This window comes from Mobula birostris, chromosome 4 (genome assembly GCF_030028105.1).
Source record: "Mobula birostris isolate sMobBir1 chromosome 4, sMobBir1.hap1, whole genome shotgun sequence".
Classification (NCBI taxonomy): Eukaryota; Metazoa; Chordata; class Chondrichthyes; order Myliobatiformes; family Myliobatidae; genus Mobula; species Mobula birostris.
Window position 1 is genome coordinate 188,199,757 of NC_092373.1, and position 26,322 is coordinate 188,226,078.

Consider the following 26,322-nt stretch of genomic DNA (forward strand, 5'->3'; position numbering starts at 1 on the left):
CTTCCCACCAACTTTTAAGAGACGCACCGCTTCCAGGGTCTCATTACCTCGGGTGTCGTGTGTGTCCTGCCTTAGCAAACCTGTTCCTTTTTATCCCCCTGCTGGGGTATCGCCTGTCCATCACTTCAAACAGTTCAGGGTTCAAAGGGGGAGCCGAACTTGACAGCTCTCCTTCCATTACTCTCTCCCGTCCCTTCATTAACATCTCCAAATGCTGCTCCATTGTTTTCCTTATCTCTCTCTCTCCTGAAGACAGGTGGCAGACCAACTGCTGATCCCACTGGTGCCAGCACAGGACAGCTACATCTTAATCTATGTGTATTCTTGTCACAGCTCCTTTCCATAGATGCTGCCTAGCCTACTGAGTTCCTCCAGTGACTTGTGTGTGTTGCCTTGGATTTCAAGCATCTGCAGATTTTCTCGTATTTACAATATACTATGCACTGAGATTCATTTTCTTGAAGGCATACACAGTAAATCAGAGAAATGCAATAGAATCAATGAAAAACTACGCCCAAAGACTGACAACCAACCAATGTGCGAAAGAAGACAAACTGTGCAAATCCAAAATAAATAAGTAACAATTAATTAATTAGTTATACTGATAACATGAGTTGCAGAGTCCTTGGAGTGTGGAATCAGTTCAGTGTTGAGTTGAATGAAGTTATTCTCGCTGGTTCAGGAGACTGATGTTTGAAGGGTAACAATTGTTCCTGAATCTGGTGGTGTGGGACCTAAGGCTCCCTTCGAGAAGAGTTAAATTTCTTAAGTGTAAGTTTAAAAAGTACATGAGTCAGTTGTAACAATTGTTGTTTGATTTTAAAGTCCTATCAATAATCAAGAGCTGATTGCTAGGAAATAACAAAGAATTATATCTCTAGAAAAGACTGATTTCTATCTGAACAAATTAAACGTAGTGAAATTGTCATCATTGTTATATTAAACCATAAGACCATAAGACAAAGGAGCAGAAGTCGGCCATTCGGCCCATCGAGTCTGCTCTGCCATTTTATCATGAGCTGATCCATTCTCCCATTTAGTCCCACACCCCTACCTTCTCACCATAACCTTTGATGCCCTGGCTACTCAAATACCCATCAATCTCTGCCTTAAATACACCCAATGACTTGGCCTCCACTGCTGCAGGTGGGAACAAATTCCATAAATTCACCACCCAAAAGTGGCTTTCATCCCAAAAAATATTCACAGACAAATCAATCATGCAACACTAAAAAAAATTCATTTACTATTAGGTCACTTCAGAGTTATAAGAGCTTAAGTTACACACTGCTTTCAATCTTCTTCATTACCTGTACACATAAAGATTGCAGCATTGAAATTGAGAAAGGAATGATCATGGGTAGGCCCATAAAATATATATTTCTGTTATATTGGGAAGAGCTGCTATCATCGACAGATAAAATCATCCATAAAAACACAAATCTGCAGTTCAAAAAATGGAATTCTTAATTTTGATTATTACTAGTGTGCATCATCTAACCATTGACTAAATTTGTTTAAGTATAGGAGTTTAGCTTAGTGTATTATTTATAGCTTGCTTCTGCTTTAGTGGAGGGAGCATGGGGGAATTTGGCACAGCAAAGCAAAATGAGTTTACAGCATCAAAAACAGCCTATAGTAGTTTGATCTATAAACTGAAGTAAAACAATTCTATGCACTTTACAAAATCATTATTAAAGAAATTTTGACAACCAACATTGTAAGCAGTTTTTAGGATAAGTGACTAAGTGCTTGGTCAGGGAAATTTTTGAACAAAACATGCTATGACATTGAATTTTTGAAACAGTGTTTTGGATGAGTTTAACCTTATGGAGTGTGGAAGATGAGAGATTGGGAGATTGGTGAGGAGTGAATTGTAATAATCAAGTCTGCAGGTAAAAAAGGCTAGAGGATTATTTTAGCCACAGTGGATTTGGGAAATTATTACCAAGGGGGAAAAAAGCAGTTCTAATAATGCTACCCATCTATAAAGCTGAGGAAGTTCACGAATTATATTGAGAGTAAAATGTCTAGGTAGAGTGGATGTGGAGAGGATGTTTCCTATAGTGGAGGAGTCTTAGACCAGAGGGCACAGCCTCAGAATAGAAGGACTTTTCTTTGGAATAAAGATGAGGAGGAATTTCTTTAGCCAGACGTTGGTGAATCTGTGGGATTCAATGCCACAGATGGCCGTGAGGTCCAAATCACTGGGTATATTTAAAGTGGAGATTGATAATATTTTGTTGAGTAAAGTTGTCAAAATTTATGGAGAGAATGCAGGAGAATGGGATTGAGGGGGATAATGAATCATAGTGGAATGGTGGAGCAGACTCAATGGGCTAAATGGCCAAATTCTGCCTCTAGGTCTTATGTTCTTACAGTCTGTAATTGGATCAAATACAGTGTGAATGTTTCAAAAAGTCTGGTTCATACTCAGAACAAGTTATCAAACAAAGCAACGGGATAAGAGGGGTGAAAAGCTTGTCAGAATGAATAATGCAGCAGGTTGAAAACCATATAAATATTGAATTAGCCTGTTGAGAGCTAAATGTAAGATAACATATCAGCTTTACAAGCCCCATGAACACTGAAGGAAAAGTCATGCCTTTTTCCAGCTTTATTCAACAAAACAGTTGTCAGTAATTTCTTTTAGTTGTGTTATGGATGAGATGAGGAAGCCTTGGTTGCTGTATTATTGGATAAGGACATGGATTTGGGTCCGGGTCCTTAAAAGATTATAAAGTTCTCATCATTAATACTCATTAAGCTGCTGGTGTTATCAGGGCAAAAGTGCTGGCTTACTAAATCCTGGCTTGCCCAAAACATAGCCAAACCATGTTTTATTTTTTGTTGTGGTTTTTCCCATCCCTTTTCTCTTTATTAATCCAGCTCCCTTTTCAAAACAATTGTAGAATTGTTATCCATCATCCTATCAAATGATATATTCTAAATACTAAATATCTATTGCTTGAATGTCAAGCTCTTTTCCAAGCATATTAAATTTGACTTATGGTTTACTGGCCTTTTAGCTACGAGAAACTGAATTCACTCCACCCTGTGTCTCAGTATCTATTATGCGTTAACTGTCGTTCAGTTGGTAGTATTTCTGGCCCAGAGTCAGAAAGTTGTGAGTTGTAAATCACACCTTGGACTTAAGATCAAATATTTGGATTAGCACATTATTGCTGAAGAGGTAGTGTCAGGCTACTGACCTATGGCATCAGTCAGTGTAGGAGATGAACATGTCTGTTCCCTTTGGTGAGCACATTAGGTCTCGTGGCATTAGTTGGGAGAAGAGCAGGGAATCCTGGCCAATATCTAACCCTCCATCAGGGCTATTCAATACAATGTGACTGTAGTTACATTGCATATTATGTTAAAAATAATTCACATATTTCCTCCAGTAAAACAGAAAAATTGGCTGTAGAGTGCTTTAGGGTGTGAGAGGACATGAGAGATGATATGATCCTAAATCAGTGATCCTAAATATCTTGGTCAAATCACCTCTTTGACTTCCTCCTCTCTAAAAAGATCTTGGCTTTGTGAATAGTCTTCTGAAAAGTAAATGTAGAGCAGAACAGTACAGGGATAAGCCCTTTGGCCCACTAAACCTCCTCTGTACCCTCTCCAAATCTTCCACATACTTTCACAAATGTGCTGACCAGAATTGCACCTAATACTCCAAATGTGACTCACCACAGTTTTATACATCTCAACGTGACTTCCTGATTTTTATACTCATTGCCCCAATCAATGAAGGCAAACATACTGTATGCCTTCCTTACCATCGCATCTATGTGTGTTGCCATTTTCAAGAAGCTTTGGATTTTAGTGTTATGTTCAAATTTACTAGTCAGCCCACCTACATTCATATACAGTATATCATGTATATTTGTATAAACAACAGAGGTCCCAGCACTCATCCTTGCAGAGCATCACTGTTCAGAGACCTCCAGTCAGAAAAGCACCATTTCACCCAAACCAATTTTGAATTCACCTAGTAAATCTTCATATGTCCTATGAGCCTTAATCTTCTGGATTAGACTATTAGATGGAACCTTGCAGAAAGCTTTATCAAAGGCTATGTATGCGACTGCTGCTACCCTACCATCACCTCCTCAAAAACTCAATCAAGTCTGTAAGATTTGACCTCCCTCACGTAAAACCATGCTGGTCATCCCTAACTTGTCTATGTTGTCCATCCTATCCGTTATAGTCTTCTCCATAATTTCCCTACTACTGAAAAAGGATCACTAGTTTATTGTTTCTTGTTTGTCTCTATTGTCCTTCTTATACAAAGAAGAAACATTGGCTTTTCACTAGTTGTCTGGGACCTTAACTTTGGCTAAAGAGGATACAGAGATCTCTGTCAAGGGTCCAGCAATCTTCCTTCTTGCCCCTCTCGACAACTTGGGATAGATCTATTAGGTCCTGAGGGCTTATCCACCTTAACCCAGGAGCTCCAACACCTCCTCCTTCTTGATATCAACATCGTTATATCATTTTATCATATCAAAATCATTAAAATAATTTAGACAATAAGTTGTGGCTTTCTTCCACCAAGTCTACTTGTTGCAACCACTGAATGTGCTTTCATGCTCTTAAGTAGTTGATAAGAACTGGCTTTCACCTCTTTGAGAAGTGTTAGTGGACATCATTTTGCAACTTGCCTCAGGGAACTAGGAACTGGAATTCACAGATTGAACTAGGACAGATTGCAGCCATGAGTCATGGATCTGGCTTTCAATTTCGACTGAATTTTGCTAATTTCCTATTGACAAAGAGGTGAAAAAGGGTTTGTTTCAGGGAGAAAAATAATTAAAATTATTTAACATTTCCCTGACTTCCATAATTTGTCAGATCAACTTAGATATTTTTTGAAGAAGTGTGCAGCTGGATTTCTTGAGTGTGTGACTTTTTCATCATGAAATGAGCGATTTGAAATGCCAACAGGATTTCCTCACAGCAAGTGTTACCCTCTCCTCTCCCACACATTGACACTGCCTGAGCCCTTGATCTTTCAGAACTGCTTACGATTTTATCAAATGAAGAAAAGAAAAGCTGCCCGGCCTGCTGCGTTCACCAGCAACTTTGATGTGTGTTGCTTGAATTTCCAGCATCTGCAGAGTTCCTGTTGTTTGTGAAGAAAAGAAATTAATGTCTTATGTAACAATAAAATTAAAAAATGTAAGTAAAACAAGTTGGTTTTGAAAAGGATTAAACAATTGCAGAGCCATTCAATACAAACAAGTACATTAGAGGCACATGGATGATAGAAAAATAGAGGAGTATGTAGGAGGAAGGGTTAGATTGATATTAGAGTAGATTAAAAGGTTAGCATAGTATCGTAAGCTAAAGGACCTGTACTGTGCTGTAATGTTCTATATTCACATATCAGGCAAAATCTTAATTGTACGATCATCAGAGTTAGCATATATTTTGAGGAGAAAGCCATTATCCGATTATAAACAGTTCCCCCCCACCACCACCGCTCTTCTCCATCTGGTGAAACTGGTCCTCACTCTTAATAATTTTCATTTGGTTCCTTCCACTTCCTTCAAACCAACGGTGTAGCCATGGCCACTCACATGAGTCCCAGCTATGCCTGCCTTTTTGTCGGCAACATGGAACAGTCTCTGTTTCAAGCCTACACTGGTATCCCTCCCCAACTTTTCCTACTCTCCATCGACAACTGAAATGGTGCTGCTTCCTGCACCCATGCTGAGCCCAGCAACTTAATCTTTACTTCCAACTTTCACTTTGCCCTTTCATTTCTGACACCTCCCTCCCCTTTCTCAATCTCTCTGTCTCTGTCTCTAGAGATAGTTTATCTAGTGATGTATTTTATAAACCCAATAATTCTCAAAACTACCTGGACTATACCTCTTCCTATCCTGTCACTTGTAAAAATGCCATTCCCTTCTCTCAATTCCTCTGTCTCCACCGCATCTGCTCTCAGGATGAGGCTTTTCATTCCAGAAATATTGAGATGTCCTTCTCCTTCAAAGAAAGGAGCCTTCCTTCCTCCACCATCAACGCAGCCCTCGCCCACATCCCTTCCATGTCTGCCATCTTCCCATCCATCCACCGCCCCACCAGGAATAGGGTTCCTCTTGTCCTCACCTACCATCCCACCATTATTCAACATAACTTCCGCCATCTCTAACGGGATCCCAGCACCAAGCACATCCTTCGTTCCCCTTCACTTTCCGCATTCCGCAAAGATCACTCCCTATGTGACTCCCTTGTACATTTGTCCCTTCCCACTGATCTCCCTCCTGGCACTCATCATTGCAAGCAAAACAAGTGCCACACCTGCCCCTACACCTCCTCCCTCACTACCATTCAATGCCCGAAACAACCCTTCTAGGTGAGGCGACAATTTTCCTGTGAGTCTTTTGGGGTCATATACCGTGCCTGGTGCTCCCAGTGTGGCCTGCGGTGTATCGCTAAGATCCGAATTAGATTGGGAGACCACTTCGCCAAGCACCTACTGCTTCATCCGCCAGAAAAAGTGGGATCTGCCGGTGGCCACCTATTTTAATTCTACTTCCCATTCCCATTCCGACATGTCAGTACATGGCCTTCTCTTCCGCTGCGATGAGGCTACACTCAGGTTTGAGGAGCGACACCTTATATTCCATCTGGGTAGCCTCCAACCTGACGGCATGAACAATGATTTCTCCCCCCCCCCCCCCCATCTTCAGCACTCGCTATTTCCATTTCCCTCTCTCACCTTGTCTCCTACCTGCCCTATGGTGCTCCTCCCTCTTCCCTTTCTTCCATGGCCTTTAGTCCTCTCCTGTCAGATTCCCCCTTCTCCAGTCCTTTATCTCTTTCACCAATCAACTTCCTGGCTATTTACTTCATTCCTTCCCCCTCCCCTCTATTACCTGCTACCCTGTACTTCTTCGTCTCCCCCCCCACCCCCCAGTCTTCTTATTCTGACTTAATCATCTTTTTTTTTCTTCCTGAAGAAAGGTTTTGGCCCAAAATATTGACTGTTTACTCTTTTCCATAAATGCTACCTGACCTTATGAGCTCCTCCAGCATTTTGTGTGTATTATGTTAAGCTATTATAAATTTATTTGTAAATTGGGTCATTATCTGATCAACTGAAAATTATGGTCTTTCTCTTGAGGCAATCAATCAGTTACTTATAACTTGAAATTTTCAATAGGCACAGTATACTGTTAATATTGTAGTGTCTATATTATTTTATGTGCTGTATGTGTTTTGCATCTTGGTCCCAGAGGAACGTTGTTTTGTTTAGCTGTATACATATGTGCAGTTGAATGACAATAAACTTGAACTTGAACTTGTATTTGGCATTGCCTTGCTGAAAAATAATTCATGCCTATATATTAAGGAGCCTTATGTGGAACCAACCCAATGTCTGTGTATCTTTAAAATGCTGACTTTGAATTTACTCACACATTGGAGGCTCCAGCTGCCAGTCCCCAGCAATATGCCATCAGACACTTATAGGTTGTGTGGACTGGGGCTGATTAGACCCTGTGGAGAGAGAAACTAAGATGAATGAAGTACAGCGGCCAGCACAGCTTCAGTTGTGACAGATGCAACTGAGGAGTCCTGACACAGGGGAATGTGGCAAGTTTTTTCCATGAATGTTTTTCTGTCACTCACAGGCTTGGCAGATATGCTAAACTATACTCCACCAACTCTCAATTTTAGTGCATCAACACCGAATAACATTTCCTCATCTATGGATCTCAGCCCTTTATTGACACATATCTGTGTATCTTTCTTCTCCACAGTCCAAACATTTCAGACACTATATATAAAAATGCAACCCTTTGTCCCTTCAAGAGATCTTAGTGAAAATGTCTACTCTACATGGAAATAGTTTTCCCTGCAAGACTGACCTCCATTTAGAAGCATGGGTCGTGGATCATTCTGTTTGATTACAAATTCTCAAAAGTGCATTAAAGTCAACTTACTCTTTCTTAACACCACAATTCCATTTGGCATTGTGATCACTTTTTAAGCTAGAGTGTGTACCATCCTTTTGTCAGTTTTTTTTTTGCTTTCTGTGTGATTATTGGTGTTCTATTGTCTGTGTTCTTTTGGTGTCTGACCTCTTGTGCGATTGAAAAATATTTCTTGCATCATGCCAGCAGTGCAGTTAGTGGAATATCATTTTGCCATGGTTGCCCCTACACAGCCACTCCAACGTTGTTGCAATGGTAGGTGAAACTTCTGTAAAAAGCATGAGACAGCCGGCAGAAGAGAGAAATACAATGGAGGAAAGGGCTATCATTGTGGATAGATAGAAATGGTAAAGGAGAGTTCAGTGAGAAAAAAACATTTAAAAATATAAATGGAGAAAATTTTGATGGAAATTGTTGGAGATAGCATCAGGCAGAAATATACAGGAAAATCAATGAGCGGAACAGAAATGGAATGGAATGTACAGACAAGAGAGAAAGAAAGAAATAATCAATTTTACCAATATTGTGAACAAGTTGTCCCAACCTTAATTTTGGAAATTCCAGTGCCTGTATCGATTGAAGACTTTACAACTGATTATTTACTAGCAAGCATGAAATTCATTTTCAGGAGATATTATTGTCTGTTCCAATTGCCTCCATCTACAATTTTCTTTTATTTTTCAATATACTACTGAGGTAAATGTAGAATCAAAAAGATGGTAGTTGATCAATGCCATCCCTAAGAACTTTAAATTCCCTTCTCTTAAAAATAGAACATTTCTTCATTGTCAAAAAAAAGCATCGTTTGGCAGAATGAGCCCTTTTCCAGTACACTTTCATATGAAGAATGTACTGTTTACTTTGCAATAATTTAGTAAGGTTGTGATATCCTTTTGAGGTTAACACTATGTTGCTGTTATTTATTCATCCAGTTCCAACTATATAGTTTTGTGTGAAGCTTCACGTTAATCAAGAAATTATTGTTTGAAAGGAAATCTTGGAGGAATGCATCCTGCCAAATAAATGCCAGCATCAGGGGAATGACAAATTCAGTTGGAAGTTTGCAGTTTGCTTATATTATAGAATAGCATAGGACATGGATTATACTTCAATTTCTTGTCTTGTCTCCATATATCCATTCTGATACTCCGTTGTATCCAAGATATCTTCAAGGAGTGGTGCCTCAAAAAGGAGGCACCCACCATTAAAGATATTATTTGTCTTGAATACAATTGAGCCTTTTGTATTCTCTAAAGTAGAAAGTGGTTTGAAGGGGGCAGCCCAGTACCATAGCTACTACTAGAGACACTGCCACTTAGTACAAAAGACCCAGCTATCATAGTGACCTCATATTTGTATGAGTTTGCATGTTCTCTCTATGACTGTATGGGTTTCTGCCCACATCCCCAAAGACGTAACTGGCCATTGTAAACTTTCAGTAAGTGGGTGGTAGAATCTAGAGGGAGTTGCTGAGAACGTAGGGAAATTTTAAAAAAAGGATAATGTAGGATTAGGGTAAATGGGAAGATGGTGGACATAAATGTCTATGCCTCTCAGACTCCTTTGAGTAATAATGAAAAAAGAACTCTCATTACTAAATAACCAGACTTTTATCCTGATCACACCTTATGATTCGGAATCAAAACACAGCCAAGAAAAAGGAAACCCAATAAGTCGAGAGCTGGTAATTGACATCTAAATTAATGTTTCAAATGGAAACAATCACAAAAAAAGAGTGAAACTAATGTGAAACTGTGTTTTATTTCTTGCAGTGTCCTGATTCAGCTTGTAAGCAGGATCTGTTGGCCTACTTGCAGCGTATAGCACTCTACTGCCACCAACTTAACATCTGCAGCAAAGTGAAGGCAGAAGTCCAAAACCTGGGAGGGGAGCTGATTGTGTCAGGGGTAAGTAGTTAAAGACTAATTTCCTAAAGGTAGAAAGAATCCCTCTGCCACTTTTCACATGCTCTGCAACCTTGTGTTTTTGAATATACCCTTTCTTAATGGTATTTTCTTTGTGTACACTTCATTAGCAATGATGCTTCATGTAGATCTATGACAGATAAAATACGTATACTTAATGATCACTGTGACCTCATTAAAGTCTGTAAGAGGAATATTAGCTTAAGGAATCTGTGGTTCTCTTTTATTTCCTTCCACTTTGCTACCATAGGGATTTTTTTTCCCTTCCAGTGACGAATGTCCTCGAGCCGCAATAGCTCATATGTGACAAAATGTAAGCAACATTATTTAAATCATTCTAGCAACAAAGAGGTGTTATTTATAGTCAGGTGAGATATGCTGCCACAGAATCAGAGGGAGAGCCCTGCTGCATTCGTTGCATCACCAAAGCTTACAGCTGCCTTGTTCAAAGCCTCTGAAGGACAAAGCTGCATTTACAATAATCTGATAATGGCACTAAATTTCAATATGCTTTCCAATATTTACATTAACCTTTTGGCATCAGGATTCAAAGCCAACCCTGACATGGTATCAAGATCTCCTTTCACAGCTGGTTGTGAAAGAAAGAAATCAGCTTCCTTCTATATACTTCTTTACGCAATGTAAATTCAAAAAGGACTAACATTTTTATGGGTTTATGGGAATAAAACCATGATGTGGGACAAAACTAGAACGTCTTTCAGACATACAGTACTGTGCAAAAGTCTTAGGCACATATATATATATATATATAGATAGGGTGTCTAAGACTTTTGCATAGTACTGTAGTAATTTTTATGTATTGCACTGTACTGGTGCCACAAAAAAAACAAATTTTATGACAAGTGAGTGATGAAAGACCAGATATTCTGTAATAATCAATAAACAATTGTTTGGAATCAGATGAAATTGCCGAGCGTCTGCACCTGTACCACCCTACCCTTCTGACCTTCCATGTCTGCCACCTGTCCCACACCCCTCCCACGGTACTCCACCCTCGCCATTCCCAACATCCTTTGCTCCCACCAGATTTACAAACTCGCTCTCCACGCTGCGTTGGCAAATACAGAAGTGTGCACTAATTGGATGTTGAAAGGTATAGTGTGCTGCATTGTAAGGATTTTCAGGGGTGAAATTTGCTTGTGCTAAATGGGTGAGACTGAATAGTACAGCGTTGTACACTCAGTGGCCACTTTATTCAGTACGTCCTGCACCTAATCCGCTTTAAAGCTTGATGTGTTGTGCATTACTAGAGGCTTTTCTGCACACCACTGTTGTAACGCTTGGTTTTTTCAGTTACTGTCACCTCCCTGTGAGCATCAACCAATCTGGGCATTCTCTTCTGACTTTTCTCATTAACAAGATGTTTTTGCCTATAGAACGGCCACTGACTGCTGCCTATTTTTTTTGTTTGTTTTTCGCACCATTCTCTGTAAGCTCTAGAGATGTTGTGAGTGAAAATCCTAGGTGATCAGCAGTTTCCGAGATTCTCAAACCACGCTGTCTGGCACCAGCAATCATTCCATAATCAAAGTCACTTAGATCACATTTCTTCCATATTTTGATGTTTGGTCTGAACAGCAACTGAGCCTTTTGACCATGCTTTTATGCATTGAGTTGCTGCTACCTGATTGGCTGATTGGATATTTATTTGCATTAATGAACAGGTGTACAGATGTACCTAATAAAGTGGTCACTGAGTGCAATTACCTCTGTATATTTCAAATGTCAGGAAGTACAAACAGAGACCAATACACTTGCACCTATTCAAATTAGAAAATTGTGCACCGGAAAGTTCTACGAAAACAGACCTTGGGAAACCAGCTGCTTTTGTGGTGTCACTTCCGTTGCAGAGAGATATAACAGTATCTCATATCAAGATCAAGGTCCCATAAACTATTTCATAAATAACCAAACTGTCGGTGAGAGTTCAATGGGGAGAATTGTCCTCTCTTCTTTTTAATCACAGTATCTTCTGCTTTCACCAGAATGAGCAGTCAAGATTTCATATCACTGTCATCCAAAAATTGCTTCTTTAATAATGCAACAGTCCTTCAGTACTGACTGAAACGTAAGCTTAGGTTTTGTCTCTGGAGTCAACTGTACCAAGCAAGGTGGACTGCATTGCAAAGGAACCAATACAGAATTAGTTTCGACACTTATAGAGGAAAGGCAAGTATGGTTCACAACGTTCCCATTTGCACTAGTTGGTACTATATTTGGCAATCCGAGTCAGAGGCCAAAAGTCTGTTGCAGTTGGAAGGAAAATATGTTCCATTTGATGAGGCTGAGGTGCAAAATGAATCTTTCACTCCTCAAAGCTATGTGATAGATTGCTTGGGAGCATTCAGTGATAAACATAAAACTCCTGCTCCAAATAAAGCCGGAAATCATTTCTTTTACCAGACCATTTGCTTTCTCAGTGTCTGTTTGAGCATACTGTGGCAGACAAGCAGAATGCAGCCAAGTACATCTGTATGCAGTTCACAGAGAACCAAAGTTCAGCTGTATACACACGTTTTCTCCTCAAACCTAGATACAGCTGGGGCCAACATTTATCTGAGGTGAATGCCAACAGCAACTTTAAACATTGAACGCTTCTGTCTGGTTCTTCTGGCATGAGACCGGCATTGTGCACCATTTAAAGGACCATGCTGTTCATCCATAGATGAAACTTCTCTGTAGTCTAATTATTCCAGTTCATCTCCTTTGTGCTGCAAGTTGTCTCCTTGGGTCCTAATTAACCTCTGGAGGTTCTGAGGCATGGAAGATGGATGCACACTGGAGGTCAGAGTTCTGCTCTGCTACTCCACTTGTTACTTACTGTGTTTCTACAGCAACTCCAGATATACGAAACTGAGGCCTTGGTGCAGTTCAGTTTAACAGCTGCCTCTCTGTTTCATAGTGGCCTTGATTAGGAAGTAAGCAGCAATCCCATTCAATTGCATGAGGTTGTTACTGAAGATCTTTGAATAGTTAAGTTATTAATTTTCTATGTTTCACCGATTATTTTCTATCTTAATGATAGCAAAATGCATATTAAACTTCTCTAATTTGTTATCTACAAAATAATTTTCATTATTCTGACCTGTCTGAATGTCTTTAAACATCTATGAATATCAGAAACATTTACAATGAGAGATGCTTTTAACAGTGGTAAGTTGTTAAAGGCCAGCAGGAAGCTGGCACTAGGGCTGGGGCTTCAGGTTCTGCCACCTGAAGCTCATTTGTCAGGAACTTGCTCCACCCAACAAGAGTGGAGCCTACCAGCGACCTTTAGGAGCCACTGTGGGTAAGCACAGCAAGAGGATTGTACAGGCACCATGTGCAGGCAGTGGGTCAGATCAAGCCTGTTACATTTAATGGCATGATTATTACTTTTCATAATTAGTTCTACAATTTATAACACTGAATTCTTTTGATTGAAGAGAAACATTGGCACATTTTCCCTGTATGCTTTTCAAACAAATGTCCATTGGCCTATAGTTACTATTTTGGAAGACTGCATCTACTTAAATGACCATTACTCCATTATATCAAAGACTTTGAATTTACTGGTGTGCAAATCCCTATGTTGATGATTTTCATGAAGAAAATGGCAAAGTAAATCACAAACAAGAGAAAATCTGCAGATGCTGGAAATTCAAGCAACACACACGAAATGCTGGTAGAACACAGCAGGCCAGGCAGCATCTATAGGAAGAGGTACAGTCGACGTTTCGGGCCGAAACCCTTCATCAGGACTAACTGAAAGAAGAGATAGTAAGAGATTTGAAAGAGGGAGGGGGAGGGGGAGAGGGAGATCCAAAATGATAGGAGAAGACAGGAGGGGGAGAGATGAAGCTAAGAGCTGAGAAGTTGATTGGCTAAAGGGAAACGAAGCTGGAGACATGGGAGAAAGAAAGGGGGAGGGGAGCAGCAGAGGAAGATGGAGAGCAAGCAAGGAGTGATTGTGAGAGGGAAAGAGAGAGAGAAAAAAGGGGGGGAATAATAAATGAATAAATAAATAAAATAGGGGATGGGGTAAGAAGGGGAGGAGGAGCATTAGTGGAGGTTAGAGAAATCAATGTTCATTCCTTCAGGTTGGAGGCTACCCAGACAGAATATAAGGTGTTGTTCCTCCAGCCTGAGTGTAGCTTCATCTTGACAGTAGAGGAGGCCGTGGATAGACATGTCAGAATGGGAATGGGACGTGGAATTAAAATGTGTGGCCATTGGGAGATCCTGCTTCCTCTGGTGGACAGAGCATAGGTGTTCAGCGAAACGGTCTCCCAGTCTGCATCAGGCCTCACCAATATACAGAAGGCCGCATCGGGAGCACAGTATATCACCCCAGCTGACTCACAAGTGAAGTGTCACCTCACCTGGAAGGACTGTCTGGGGCCCTGAATAGTGCTGAGGGAGGAAGTGTAAGGGGAGGTGTAGCACTTGTTCCGCTTGCAAGGATAAGTGCCAGGAGGGAGATCTGCGGGAAGGGATGGCAGGGGTGGGGGGGAACGAATGGACAAGGGAGTCAGGTAGGGAGCAAAGTCTGCAGTTGCTGGAAATCCAAAGCAACACGCACAAAATGCTAGAGGAACTCAGCAGGCCAGGCAGTATCTAAGGAAGAGAATACAGTCGACATCTCAGGCCGAGACCTTTCAGTTGACATTTCGGGAGCTTCATACATGGTGATGGTGGCAGAGAGTTCAGTAGTCTCATGGCCCGGGGAAGGAAGCTATTTCTCATCCTAATATTCCTTGTCCTAATGCTTGTCCTGGTGAAAGGTCTTGGCCTGAAACTTTGACTGTTTACTCTTTTCCATAGATGCTGCCTGACCTACTGAGTTCCTCCAGCTTTTGTGTGTATGGCAAAGTAAATTCCTTTTTGAACTGGGAGGCTTTTTGCTAAACTGTTCAACAGAAGAAATTTCAGCCCAATATTTTACAGTTTTGTGCACTGGTTATTGATTACTGCATCAAAAATGAGAAGAACAGCAGCATTGAATGTTCCTTATTCACATCATAGAAAAGAATAGTTGTGTGTTACGTTAGAATCCTTGGCTTACTATAGTTACATGGTAATTTTCTATCTCATAGCCTCTTCTAGTGATGGCAATCTCATTTATTCCTCAGGATATTTATAGACCTCTTACTTCTCTTGATTGGATCTGATTGACTGTGATTTGCTTGTACACGGCCAGTTTCATTTTAACACTTTTTTATTCACTGTGACAGACCAGGTTTACTCGTCCACACTCCAATTCCCCTCCTACTCCATCTCCCAGTCTGATGTGAATGCTGAAAAATGATTGATTTATTTTAATGCTCCCTGCTCAATTTTGACATCTTGTGAATGATTCAGTGGCAGCTTATATTTTAAAGTAAAATCCACTCTACATTAAAAAAATGTTAACAGAAGAACATAACCCTAGTAAATTTTTCCTGGAGTTACAGAAGAGGAAACATCAGTGAACACTTACCCTCTAAAAGTAATTCATGTTGTGAAGTTAGATACTACGCAGGGTGCCACTGGTGCAGATCGGGGATAAAAAGGTTTCACAGTATGGTCGGTTGGTGACTTAAATTGACAAGGATAGGATTGGATTAAAACCGGAAAATCATAATGTTGCTGACAAAATAGTAAGCCTGAGAATAAGAAGGTTTTAGGAAGTGCCAATAAAAAGAGAGAAGGAGAAGTTAGAATATTAGAAAAAATTATGTTCCAAGTTCAATTTTATTGGCATTTAACCGTGTATATATACCACCAAATGAAACAACATTCCTCTGATCCAAAGTGCACAACACAGTACATGTAATTCACACACAACACATAAAGTAATATTACCACAAATAAATTAACAAATAATAGGTGCATATATAATGCAAGAGCAACCCTCTCACAGGAGCTCGAACACCAACTTGGCTCGTTAGCTAACCCTGCTGGCAGCCACGTGACTCAGCAGTGAGAAGGCCACCTTTCATCAGCAATACACGTCTAGGATTGATATGATTTGGGGTTCAGCTTGATGTTCCACTTAAAAAGAACCTCAGTTTAAGTGAATGCTGTGTAAATTCTGCCCATACACAGTTATTGGTAGCCTAGAAATGACAGATCATACACCGTTAGTCTTGCGAGACCATGGATCTGCGCCTGGAAAATCTTCACTCTCCAGGGCGCAGGCCTGGGCAAAGTTGTATGGAAGACAAGCAGTTTCCCATGCTGCAAGTCTCCCCTCTTCACGACACCAATGTTGTCCAAGGGAAGGGTATTAGGACCCATACAGCTTGGCACCAGTATTGTCACAGAGCAATGTGTGATTAGGTGCCTTGCTCAAGGATACAACATGTTGCCTCGGCTGGAGCTCGAACTCACGACTTTCAGTTCGCTAGTCCAGTGCCTTAACCACTTGGCCACGTGCCCACACCAGCACAAAGTAATAAAGAAACTATATTTACCTATTTTCAACTTTATCAAACAGTAAACAGAGAAAGAAAAAAAAAGATATAAGGGCTCATTACAGTTAAACAAGTCTAAATGTGCAGATAAACACTGGAACTCATTCCTGTATTAGCTGGGTGTACCACTTTACTCATGGCGCTGAACTCATGAGCAACTGCAGGTAGAACTTCCCTGCTTGGAATCCAACACCTTGCAAAGCACCCCTTGCAATCGCCCCCCCCCCCCTTTGGATGGGATCCTTCAGGCATTTTCCCTGATTCTTTTCTGTCTGCACTTCCTGCCAAAAGACCCCAAACCAGACTACGGCCCTTCAGAAAACTCTTCCCCCCAGCTCTCTAGAACCTTCCCTCACATTCCACAATTTTGATTGGCTGATGCAACTTTCCTAAGTTGGGCAACATGGCTCCTTATCTTTTGCCAAAGCCAAAACACTTTCCAGCAGGACACACTGCTTTGACAGAAAACTGCTAAGTTTTTTTTAACATAGATGCTGCCTGGCCTGCTGAGTTCCTCCAGCATTTTGTGTGTGTTGCAGGTATTTTATTTTAGTAGTTTTCTGTCAAAACAGTGTTTTAGCAGCACTTTGTGTTTCATTTGTGAAAATCATCATCTGCAGATTTTCTCTTGTTTGTGAAAATAACACACCTCACAGCATAGCAGTAGAAATCTTAACAAGTTAAAAAGTAAGCAGCATAATGCTACTGGAGCTTCATACATGATGGTGGTGGCAGGGAGTTCTGTAGTCTCATGGCCTGTGGGAAGAAGCTGTTTTCCCATCCTAACGATCCTTGCCCTAACGCTACGATATGGCCATGAGGTACAACTGTAAGAAGTTTGCACCAATGAAGGAGTTCCAGAAATAAATGGGAATTCATGGAGTGAATGGCAGGAGAAATGATTGAAAGGAATTAAGAAATGGCTAAGGCATTACACAAGTAATTTGATCATACCTTCATTCAATGTGCAGATGAAGTAGAGGGTAAACAAAGTTATAAAATGATGATGAGCGACTTCAAATAATTGAAATACTAAATAGAAAATGCAGAAGAAAGCAATGGGATTAAAACCCATTCTGTGGGCTTGATAGTCTGCAGTGCAGACAGAAGGTTGCTGAGGTAGCAGGTATATCAGCAAGAAATCCCAGAGTTTCCAGAGATTAGAGCCACAGAGAGCCATAGAGTCATACAGCATGCAAGATGTTGAAACATCCAGAAGACTGAGGGGAAGGATATGTCAACTTTTTTTTTATGAAAGGAAGAAGAGAAAAATATTTTAAAATTATTATATTGCTGGAAATCCATCATTCTTTTTCTCCTTCAGCAATCCCTCGAGATTGTTGGATCCTGTTGCTTTTATAATCCAAAACTCCTTTGCAAGTCAAGAATGAGGCATAAAACTTATTGGTAGCTATTAAGTGTTACAAGGACGAAGAATGAACAAAGGGAAAAGCTGTGATGGTTGTGTCGTTCTCAGACTAGAGATAACAAGACTTCCAGAGATAACAATAGCCTACAAAATAGCCAAATTCAAGTAGTGTGACATCTGCTAAAGCAAACTCAAAAGATTCTGGAAAAACATAGAAGCAACTGTACCACAATTGTTGGAAAATTCACTGAACAATTACATGTATATAGGTGATTATATAGGTTAGTTAGGTTACAGGTATCTAAAGATCATGGTGAATGTTTGTATTTGCACTGGAGACTGGCATTTTCCAGGCTTTGGTGTTAGGCCTTTTCTTTTAATTTATACTAACAACTGAGATTTGGGCATACCAGCACAATTGCAGCAGAAGTGTTGACTGTTTATTCCCCTTCATAGATGCTGCCTGACTTGCTGAGTTCCTTGTGCACGCTCCTCAAGATTTCCAGCAGCTACATAATCTATTGTGATCATGGTAGAATAGACTAATGCCTGGCAAATAAGGTGATGCATTTTGGTTGAAAAAAAAGGGCATGGGAAATTCACTGAACAACTACATGTATAGTAGTAATTATATAGAAATACAAGGAAGCTTGGGAAAGTTAAACTACAAAGAAACTACAAGAAAAATAAAGATTCTACACCCTAATCCAACAAGATCAAGGATGACTTTCTCCAACATTGGTTTCCTAGGTTTTCAGATGAATGATGATGACAATGTGGATTCTCTTCTGCACAAGGGTCAGATGATACCTGATGGAGTGGTGGGTTGGCTGCTTTGCGAGTTGGCTCCTTCCATAGTATATGCAGGACTTTTGTGTGCTGCTTAATATACGGAGTCAAGGTTCAAAATGCGATCCCAAATGTGCCTTCTCCACTTTGAGTGATCAGGCTTGTTGCATCTATTCAAGGAGGGTTTGAGCACCTGTTAAAAATGTACTGTGACGGCGTTCGGAGTAGGGTATTTGTTTTATAAGTCTATCGTCAGGCATGCAAATAATGTGACTAGGCCAACTGAGTGTAACTAGGGTCTCAGTAATGGGAGTGTCAGCCTAGGAGAAGACATCGGTGGCAAACTGCTAACAGTACAGTGCAATGCCTAAAAATTATGACAAGAAACAACAGCAATAAATAAATTAATATTGCATAGGCGAAATAGTGAGGTGGTGTTCATGGGTTAAGTGACCATTAAGGTATATGATGGTGGTGGGGAAGAAGCTGTTCCTAAAACATTGAGTGTGCTTCTTCAGGCTCCTGTACCTCCTCCCTGATGATAGTAATGAGAAGAATACAAATCCTGGATGGTAAGGGTTCTTCATGATGTTTGCTGCCTTCTTGAAACATTGCCTTCTAAAGATGTCTTTGAGGGTGGGGAGGCTAGTGCGCATGATAGACCTGACTGAGTCTACAAGTCTCCCCATTTTTTTTTGGATTATTTGGCATGAACAACATTGGTAGTACCTTACCAGTGCCTTGAAGTGTCTGCTGTAATGTGAAGCCACTGTTTAACATCAACAATGCAGTCAGAACAAGATGCACGTATTTAGCTGCTTTCCATGTTTTTTGTTGATTCATTATAACCCTGGCATGATATGCAGCTAGAACTTGTAGCCATACATTCACTGCAAATTCGTGCTGAGGATGTAAATACCTATCATGTATATGGCAATATACGTATAGAGTCTGATTCAAGCACAAACACCTACCGTCGGGCTGACAAAGTTGGTCTCCATCGAGGTAGTTTGAGGTATTGCAATCATTGTTGAGTGTAATGACAAACAACCTTGATTAACTACAGAAAATACTGACCAAAATCTGTACAAGAAAGCAGGGGAAGTGGGTTTGACAGGCTCCCAGATGATTATTGTAATCAAAGGGCAACAACATTCTTTTAAGCTGTCTTACTTACTTACGACCCATTTGGGGCAGCGATAAAGGTACTCCATCTCTGGCAGTGTTCAGGGCTTCCTTCATCATGCCAGTAGCTTCCTTTTGGTTTTTATGTAAGTCCCGGTTGTAGTCTCAGGCATACCATCACACACAGATGTCGAGGGATTTTTCGTTCCTATTTCCATAACACCAGTCAGTTAGCCCTGGGGTGAGTCCCTGAACCTGAAGGACGGGTGGACCACAGTTAGTCTAGCCTTTACCCTTTGACCTGTTTGGCATGGGTGACCCTACTAAGAGCCAAAGCATAAAGCCCTGACTCCAGCCAGCATAGCTCTCTGAGGCATGCAAGTCTCTAAAGCATGACAAGATTGTGGTCCATTTGGAGGAAGGTATCTTAAGGCTATGTATATTTGGTACAACCAGTGAAGTAACTTCAGGTACATTTTCACCGGAAAGGGAACTGCCTTTGATATAAAAATAAGGATATTGACAAGCTGTGTAAGGAAGCACAAACAGGAGAAAATCTGCAGATGCAAGAAATCCAAGCAATACCCACAGAATGCTGGAGGAACTTAGCAGCCAGACAACATCTATAGAAAAAAGTAGAGTTGACATTTCAGGCTGGGACCCTTCGGCAGTCCTCTCAATGTTGACTGTACTTTTTCCCATAGATGCTGCCTAGCCTGCTGAGTTCCTCTATCATCTTGTGAATGTTTCACTAGACTTCCAGCATCTGCAAAATCTCTTGTGTTCAATGTAGGGTTGACCGATGCCAGGTAGAAGTGGAGAACTATGAGGTGATGCATTTTAGTTGGAAAAAAAGGGCATGGGGAGCCTGCAGCACAGCCAATATGATCAACCAACTTGAATGTCAACTCTTTCCTTCAGCTGAGCACTTTTGTAGTTCTGTGTAGCTCACTCTGAAAGTCATGGGTTCAAGCTGCAGAGACTCGAGGAATGCTTCAAAGCCTAGGGAGTGCTGGTTTGTCTGCAGCACCTTGTGATGAACCTTCAGACCAATATTCTAAATATTCTTTTATATGAACACAAATGATCAAATTGCAAGGTTTCCAAGTTTACTGATACAAAAATAGCTGGAAGGGCAGGTTGTAATGAGGCATTATGTTTCTGTCATGATGTATATAAATATATACGAGGGGTGATTGATAAGTTTGTGGCCTAAGGTAGAAGGAGTCAATTTTAGAAAACCTAGAACATTTATTTTTCAACATAGTCCCCTCCTACATTTACGCACTTAGTCCAGCGGTCGTGGAGCATACGGATCTTGGACCTCCAGAAAGTGTCCACAGCAGAGGTGATTGATAAGTTTGTGGCCTAAGGTAGAAGGAGATGAGATATTAACTTCAAACTTTCTGCATAATCACTCAAAGCGTTGAACTGCATGTGCATGTATATATATACACACTGTATATACTTATACATAGATTGAGTTACTGGTGAAAATGCTGACAAATGTTTAATCTTGGGATGTCTGGCGTCATACACTTTGTTAAGAGCGATCAGTGAGTGGATTATTATTTACAAAGAGAGAAATTTCAAGTGAGTGAAGTTCACAGGGACCTACAGTCCTGTGCAAAAGTCTTAGGCACATATATGTATAGCTAAGGTGCCTAAGACTTTAGCACAGTACTGTAGTAATTTCATGTATTGCACTATTCTGCTGTCACAAAAGAGAAACAAATTTCATGACAAATGTGAGTGATGATGAACCTGATTCTGACATGGGTCTCTATTGTGGTCTGAGATTTGGAAAGGGTCAGGGAGAGGGACTCGTGGTTGGGAAAAAAGGAAGGTAGAGTGGAAAGAGTGGGAAGCACCACAGAGTCATTCTGTAATCATCAATAAACCAATTGTTTGGAATTAAATGACCTTGCCTGGTAACTCAGGGCTGGGTGTGTCTGCACACACACCACCACCCTGTCCTTGCCACTCCTCTGCCACCTGTCCCACACCCCTCCTGCAGCACTCCACCCTTGCCATTCCCAACATTCTTTGCTCCCACTAACTCTTTCTCTGCTCCACGTTAACAAATACAGTATTGTGCAAAAGCCTTAGGCACCCTGGCTATATATACGACTTTTGCACAGTACTGTATTTAAGGTGGAGGTAGATGTATAGTTGAAAAGTTTGAGAAATAAGGGATAATAGGGATAATAGGCACAGAAGAGGAGTGGAGGCCAGCATGGATCGGCATACTGAATGTCCTCGCAGGCTTGCACACAGACTGGCTGGTATCTGGAGCACACTGTCAGAAGGAGTCATGACACCAATTATAATCGCTACATTTAAAAAGCTTTAGATGGACAATTGCAGCGACAAGATATAGGAGGATACGGACCTAATGCAGGGCAAGAGGAAGGTGCTTAGATGAGCAGAATGATCAGCATGAATGTGGTATGCTGAAGTGCCCATTTCTGTGAGGTATACTGTAATTCTATGACTCTATAAGTCTGTGATCCTTAGCCCTATATAGAAGAGGATGAGTTTTTTTTTTCTCCCCCATGTCTTGGTCCATATTTATCCTTCAATAATTGTCATGTTTCTGTTTAAACATTATAGCAGATTTGCTTTCTGCGTTGCAACAGTGACTACATTTCAAAGGTGTTAATTGGCAGCAAACCACGGTGGGATGCCCTGAAGCGCTGTCTGTTTTCATGTTTGATTTCTTCGCAATTTAATTTGTGGAAGAATCCACATGCAGGTTGACATTAACATTTCTGGTCATTGCAGTAAGGCTTTGGAGAGGGTGCAGAAGAGCTTCACCAGGATGTTGTTTGGATTGGAGTGCATTAGTTATAAGGAGAGGTTGGACAAATTTAGATTGTTTTCTCTGGAACATTGGAAGGGGAGGGGCAACCCACAGGGGCACATATAATTATGATAAACATAATTAGGGTAGATATTCAAAGTCTTTTTCCCAGGGTGCAAATGTCAAAGTACCAGAGAGCATATGCTGAAGATAAGAGAGGAAAGTTTAAAGGCGATGGATAAGGAAAGATTTTTACACAGAGTGGAAAATGCTGCTAGGCAAGATGGTAGAAGTAGGTATAGTAGCAATGTTTAAGAGACATTTAAATAGGTACATGAGCAGGGAGGGAATAAATCATGAGCAGGCAGAACAAGTCTGAAAGCACTTATCACCATGCTCAAGGACAGATTCTATCCGACCGCTATCAGACTCTTAATTACATCTTTTGTACAATAACAAACAAGAAAATCTGCAGATACTGGAAATCCAAGCAACACACGCAAGATGCTGGAGGAGCTCAGCAGGCCAGGCAGCATCTATGGAAAAGAGTACAGTTGACATTTGCTGAAAGATCTCGGCTTGAAATGTGGACTGTACTCTCTTCCATAGATGCTGCCTGGCCTGCTGAGTTCCTCCAGCATTCTGTGTGTGTTGTTTTGTCCAATAAGGTGGATCTGTTTAAGTCTGATTGGTGAGACAAGGTTCATGCACTGTAATGTTTCATGTTCTAAATGTATCTGAAGTGAATTTATTATTCACTAAACCTGTTATTTTTAAATTTCATTTTGTTCATATTTTACTTGCAACTATTTCTAAATGAAACAAGCAATGAAAACTTTCCTCCTTAATTCCTTCTGATGAATTTTCACAAGGTCCTATTATATCACACGTGGTCAAATGTCAGCAAGGCAGGTTTTATTGGTATTGGTTTATTATTGTCATATGTCTCATGATAAAGTGAAAAATTTGTCTAGTATACTTTTCATACAGGTCAAATCATTACACAGTGTATAGAACTCGACTAAGGTAAAGCAATGGAATGAGCTGCCAGCACAAGTGGTGCATGCGAGTTTGACTTCAACATTTAAGATAAGTTTGGATAGGTACATTAATAGTAGGAATATGGTAAGATATGGTCCTGGTGCAGGTTGATGGGAGTAGGCAGTTGAAAGAGCTTGACATGGACCAGATGGACCAAAGGTCCTGTTTCTATGCTGTACTTTTTTATGACTCCATGACTTTAATAACAATGTAGGATGAAGTGTAAAAACTGCTGAAAGAGTGAGGTGCAGGTAAATGATAACTTGCAACATCATAATGAGGTACAGTAGATCATGAGGTCAAGAATCCATCTTGTTTTACAAAACAGACAAAATGCTGAAGGAATTCAGCAGGCCAGGCAGCAGCTATGGAAAAAAGTGTAATCGATGTTTCCGCCCGAAACGTCGACTGTACTTTTTTTTCCATTGATGCTGCTTGGCCTGCTGAGTTCCTCCAGCATTTTGTGTGTGTTGCTCGGATTTCCAGCATCTGCAGATTTTCTCTTGTTTGTTATTTTACAAAAGATCTTTTTTAGAGTCTGTTAGCAGAGGAATAGAAGCTGTCCTTGAGCCTGGTGGTACGTGCTTTCAGGCTTTGTATCTTCTGCCCAATGAGTGAGGGGAGAAGAAAGAATACATCTTGAGGTGTGTAGGGTGTTTGATTATGCTGGCTGCTTTACTGAGGCAACAAGAAATACAGACCAAGTGAATAGAGGGGAGATTGTTTCATGTAATGTGTCCACAACTCTCTGCCGTTTATTGCGGTCACATGCAGGGCAGTTGCCATACCAAGCCATTATGCACCTAGACAGAACGCTTTCTATGGTGCATTGATAAAAATTGGTATGAGTTCGACGGGTCATGCCAAATTTCTTTTGCGTCCTGATAAAGTAGACACTAGTGAGTTTTCTTGACTGTGATATTAACATGATTGGACCAGGACAGATTGTTGGTGATGCTCATTCCTAGGAACTTGAAGCACTCAACCCTCTCAACCTTAATATTGTCGATGTAGCCAGTAACATGTGCGCCATTCTCCTTTCTGAAGTCAATGACTAGCTCTTTTATTTTGTTGGGCTTGAGGATGCATTGTCATTACACCACATCACTATAACCCCTCCCACCACCTTTTTATTCTGTCGTCTTCCCACTTCCTTTCCTGTCCTGAACAAGGGTCTCAGCCCGAAATGTCGATTGTTTATTCACTTCCATGGAAGCTACCTGACGTGCTGAGTTCCTCCAGCATTTTGTGTACATCACTATGTTCTCTGTCTCCTTCCTGTACTCCGACTCATCATTATTTGAAATTCAGCCCACTATAGTAGTATCATCTGCAAACTTGTAAATCGAGCTAGAGCAGAATCTAGCCACACATTCATGAGTGCTCAGGGAGTAGAGCAGGGGCTTGGGAACACAACCTTGTGGTGCAGCAGTGTTTAGAATAATCATGGCAGAGGTGCCGATCCTTACTGATTGCAAAGTTGAGGATCCAGTTGCAGAGGGAGGCATTGACTCTTGAGTTCCAGAGTTTGGTGATGAGTTTGCTTGGAATAATGGCAGAAGGCAGAACTGTGGTCAATAAGCAAAGGCGCTCTTCCACACCTTTGCAATTCAACTCATGCTTGAAAAAATTCTAAATTCAAAACATGTTTGGACCAGGACTGTAGGGAAGCCAGATCCTGTACATTAGTAAGAATCTCGTTAGTCAGTAACTGCCATACGTTAACAATGCTGACATTAGCATCCTTCATTTAGTTCAGCTGAGAGGACAGTTATAATCCAGACTGGGTTTGTCCTGCTACTTATGGGCAGGAAATGACCTGAATGATTTTCCACATCTTTAGGGAGATATACATTGTAGCTGTACTTGAGCAATATGGGTAGAGACACATATATCTGGAGCACAAGTCTTTAATACTGTTGTTAGGATCTTGCTGGGACCATTACCATTGGCTACATTGGTGCTGTCAACCATTTTTGATAGTAGTTCGAAATGAGTTAGCCGAAGCTCGACGCTGGAGTCCTTAAGAAGATTCCAAAGTGGATAATTCTCTCTATGAATCTGGCTGGATATAGCTGAATTTCATTCAAAGTTAACTTCTCCACAAGCATGCTGGATGGGTCTGCCCTCATTGAGGTCATATTTATATTTATAGAGTCTCCCCACCTATTCAATTGTCTGCCACCATTCAAGATTGAATGTCGCAGGACTTCAGAGCAATGACACAATCAATTGGCTTTGGATTGCTCAGGAAGTTACATTCCTGTTGATGTTACAAGGTGACTGATTTTAGCCTATTCCCCAGGCTTCCTGGTCCCTTGAACCCCCACTCTCTACTTGACAGCATAGCAAAGAATCAGCACATTACTGTGCAATGGGTAAGATCATTCAGTGGGGTGAAATCAGCACAAGAGGTTCTTCACTGATTTCTAAAAGGGGAGAAAATATTAAAAATCAGAGCAATAGACAGACATAGAGTCCTTGTGCAGGATTCCCTAAAGGTTAACTTGTAGTTTCAGTCAGTGGTAAGGAATTCAAATGCAATGTTAGCATTCATTTCAAGGGGGCTAGAATACCAAAGTAAGGATGTAATGACAGGGCTTTATAAAGCATTTGTCAGACTGCACTTGGAGTATTGTGAGCAGTTTTGGGCCCCTATGCTAAGAAAACAATCTGGCATTGGAGAAAGTTCAGAGGAAGTTCTCAAGAATGATCCCGGGTAAGAAAGGTTTAACATTTCGGGAGCGTTTGATAGTGCTAGGCTTGTACTTGCTGGAGTTTAGAAGAAGGAAGGGGGAATCTCATTGAAACCTATCAAATATTGCAAGATCTGGATAAAGTGAATGAGAAGAGGCTGTTTCCT

At 40.8% G+C, this 26,322-nt stretch overlaps 1 protein-coding gene across 1 annotated transcript in view; it reads left to right on the forward strand.

Annotated features, from left to right (window-relative positions):
• The window catches only part of ctnna2 (catenin (cadherin-associated protein), alpha 2), a 1,304,830-nt gene that overhangs the window by 1,258,674 nt on the left and 19,834 nt on the right, over nt 1–26,322 (forward strand). Inside the window, exon 17 of the mRNA XM_072254800.1 lies at nt 9,725–9,859. Coding sequence (XP_072110901.1) covers nt 9,725–9,859 — 135 coding nt within the window. The remainder of the gene's footprint in view (nt 1–9,724; nt 9,860–26,322) is intronic.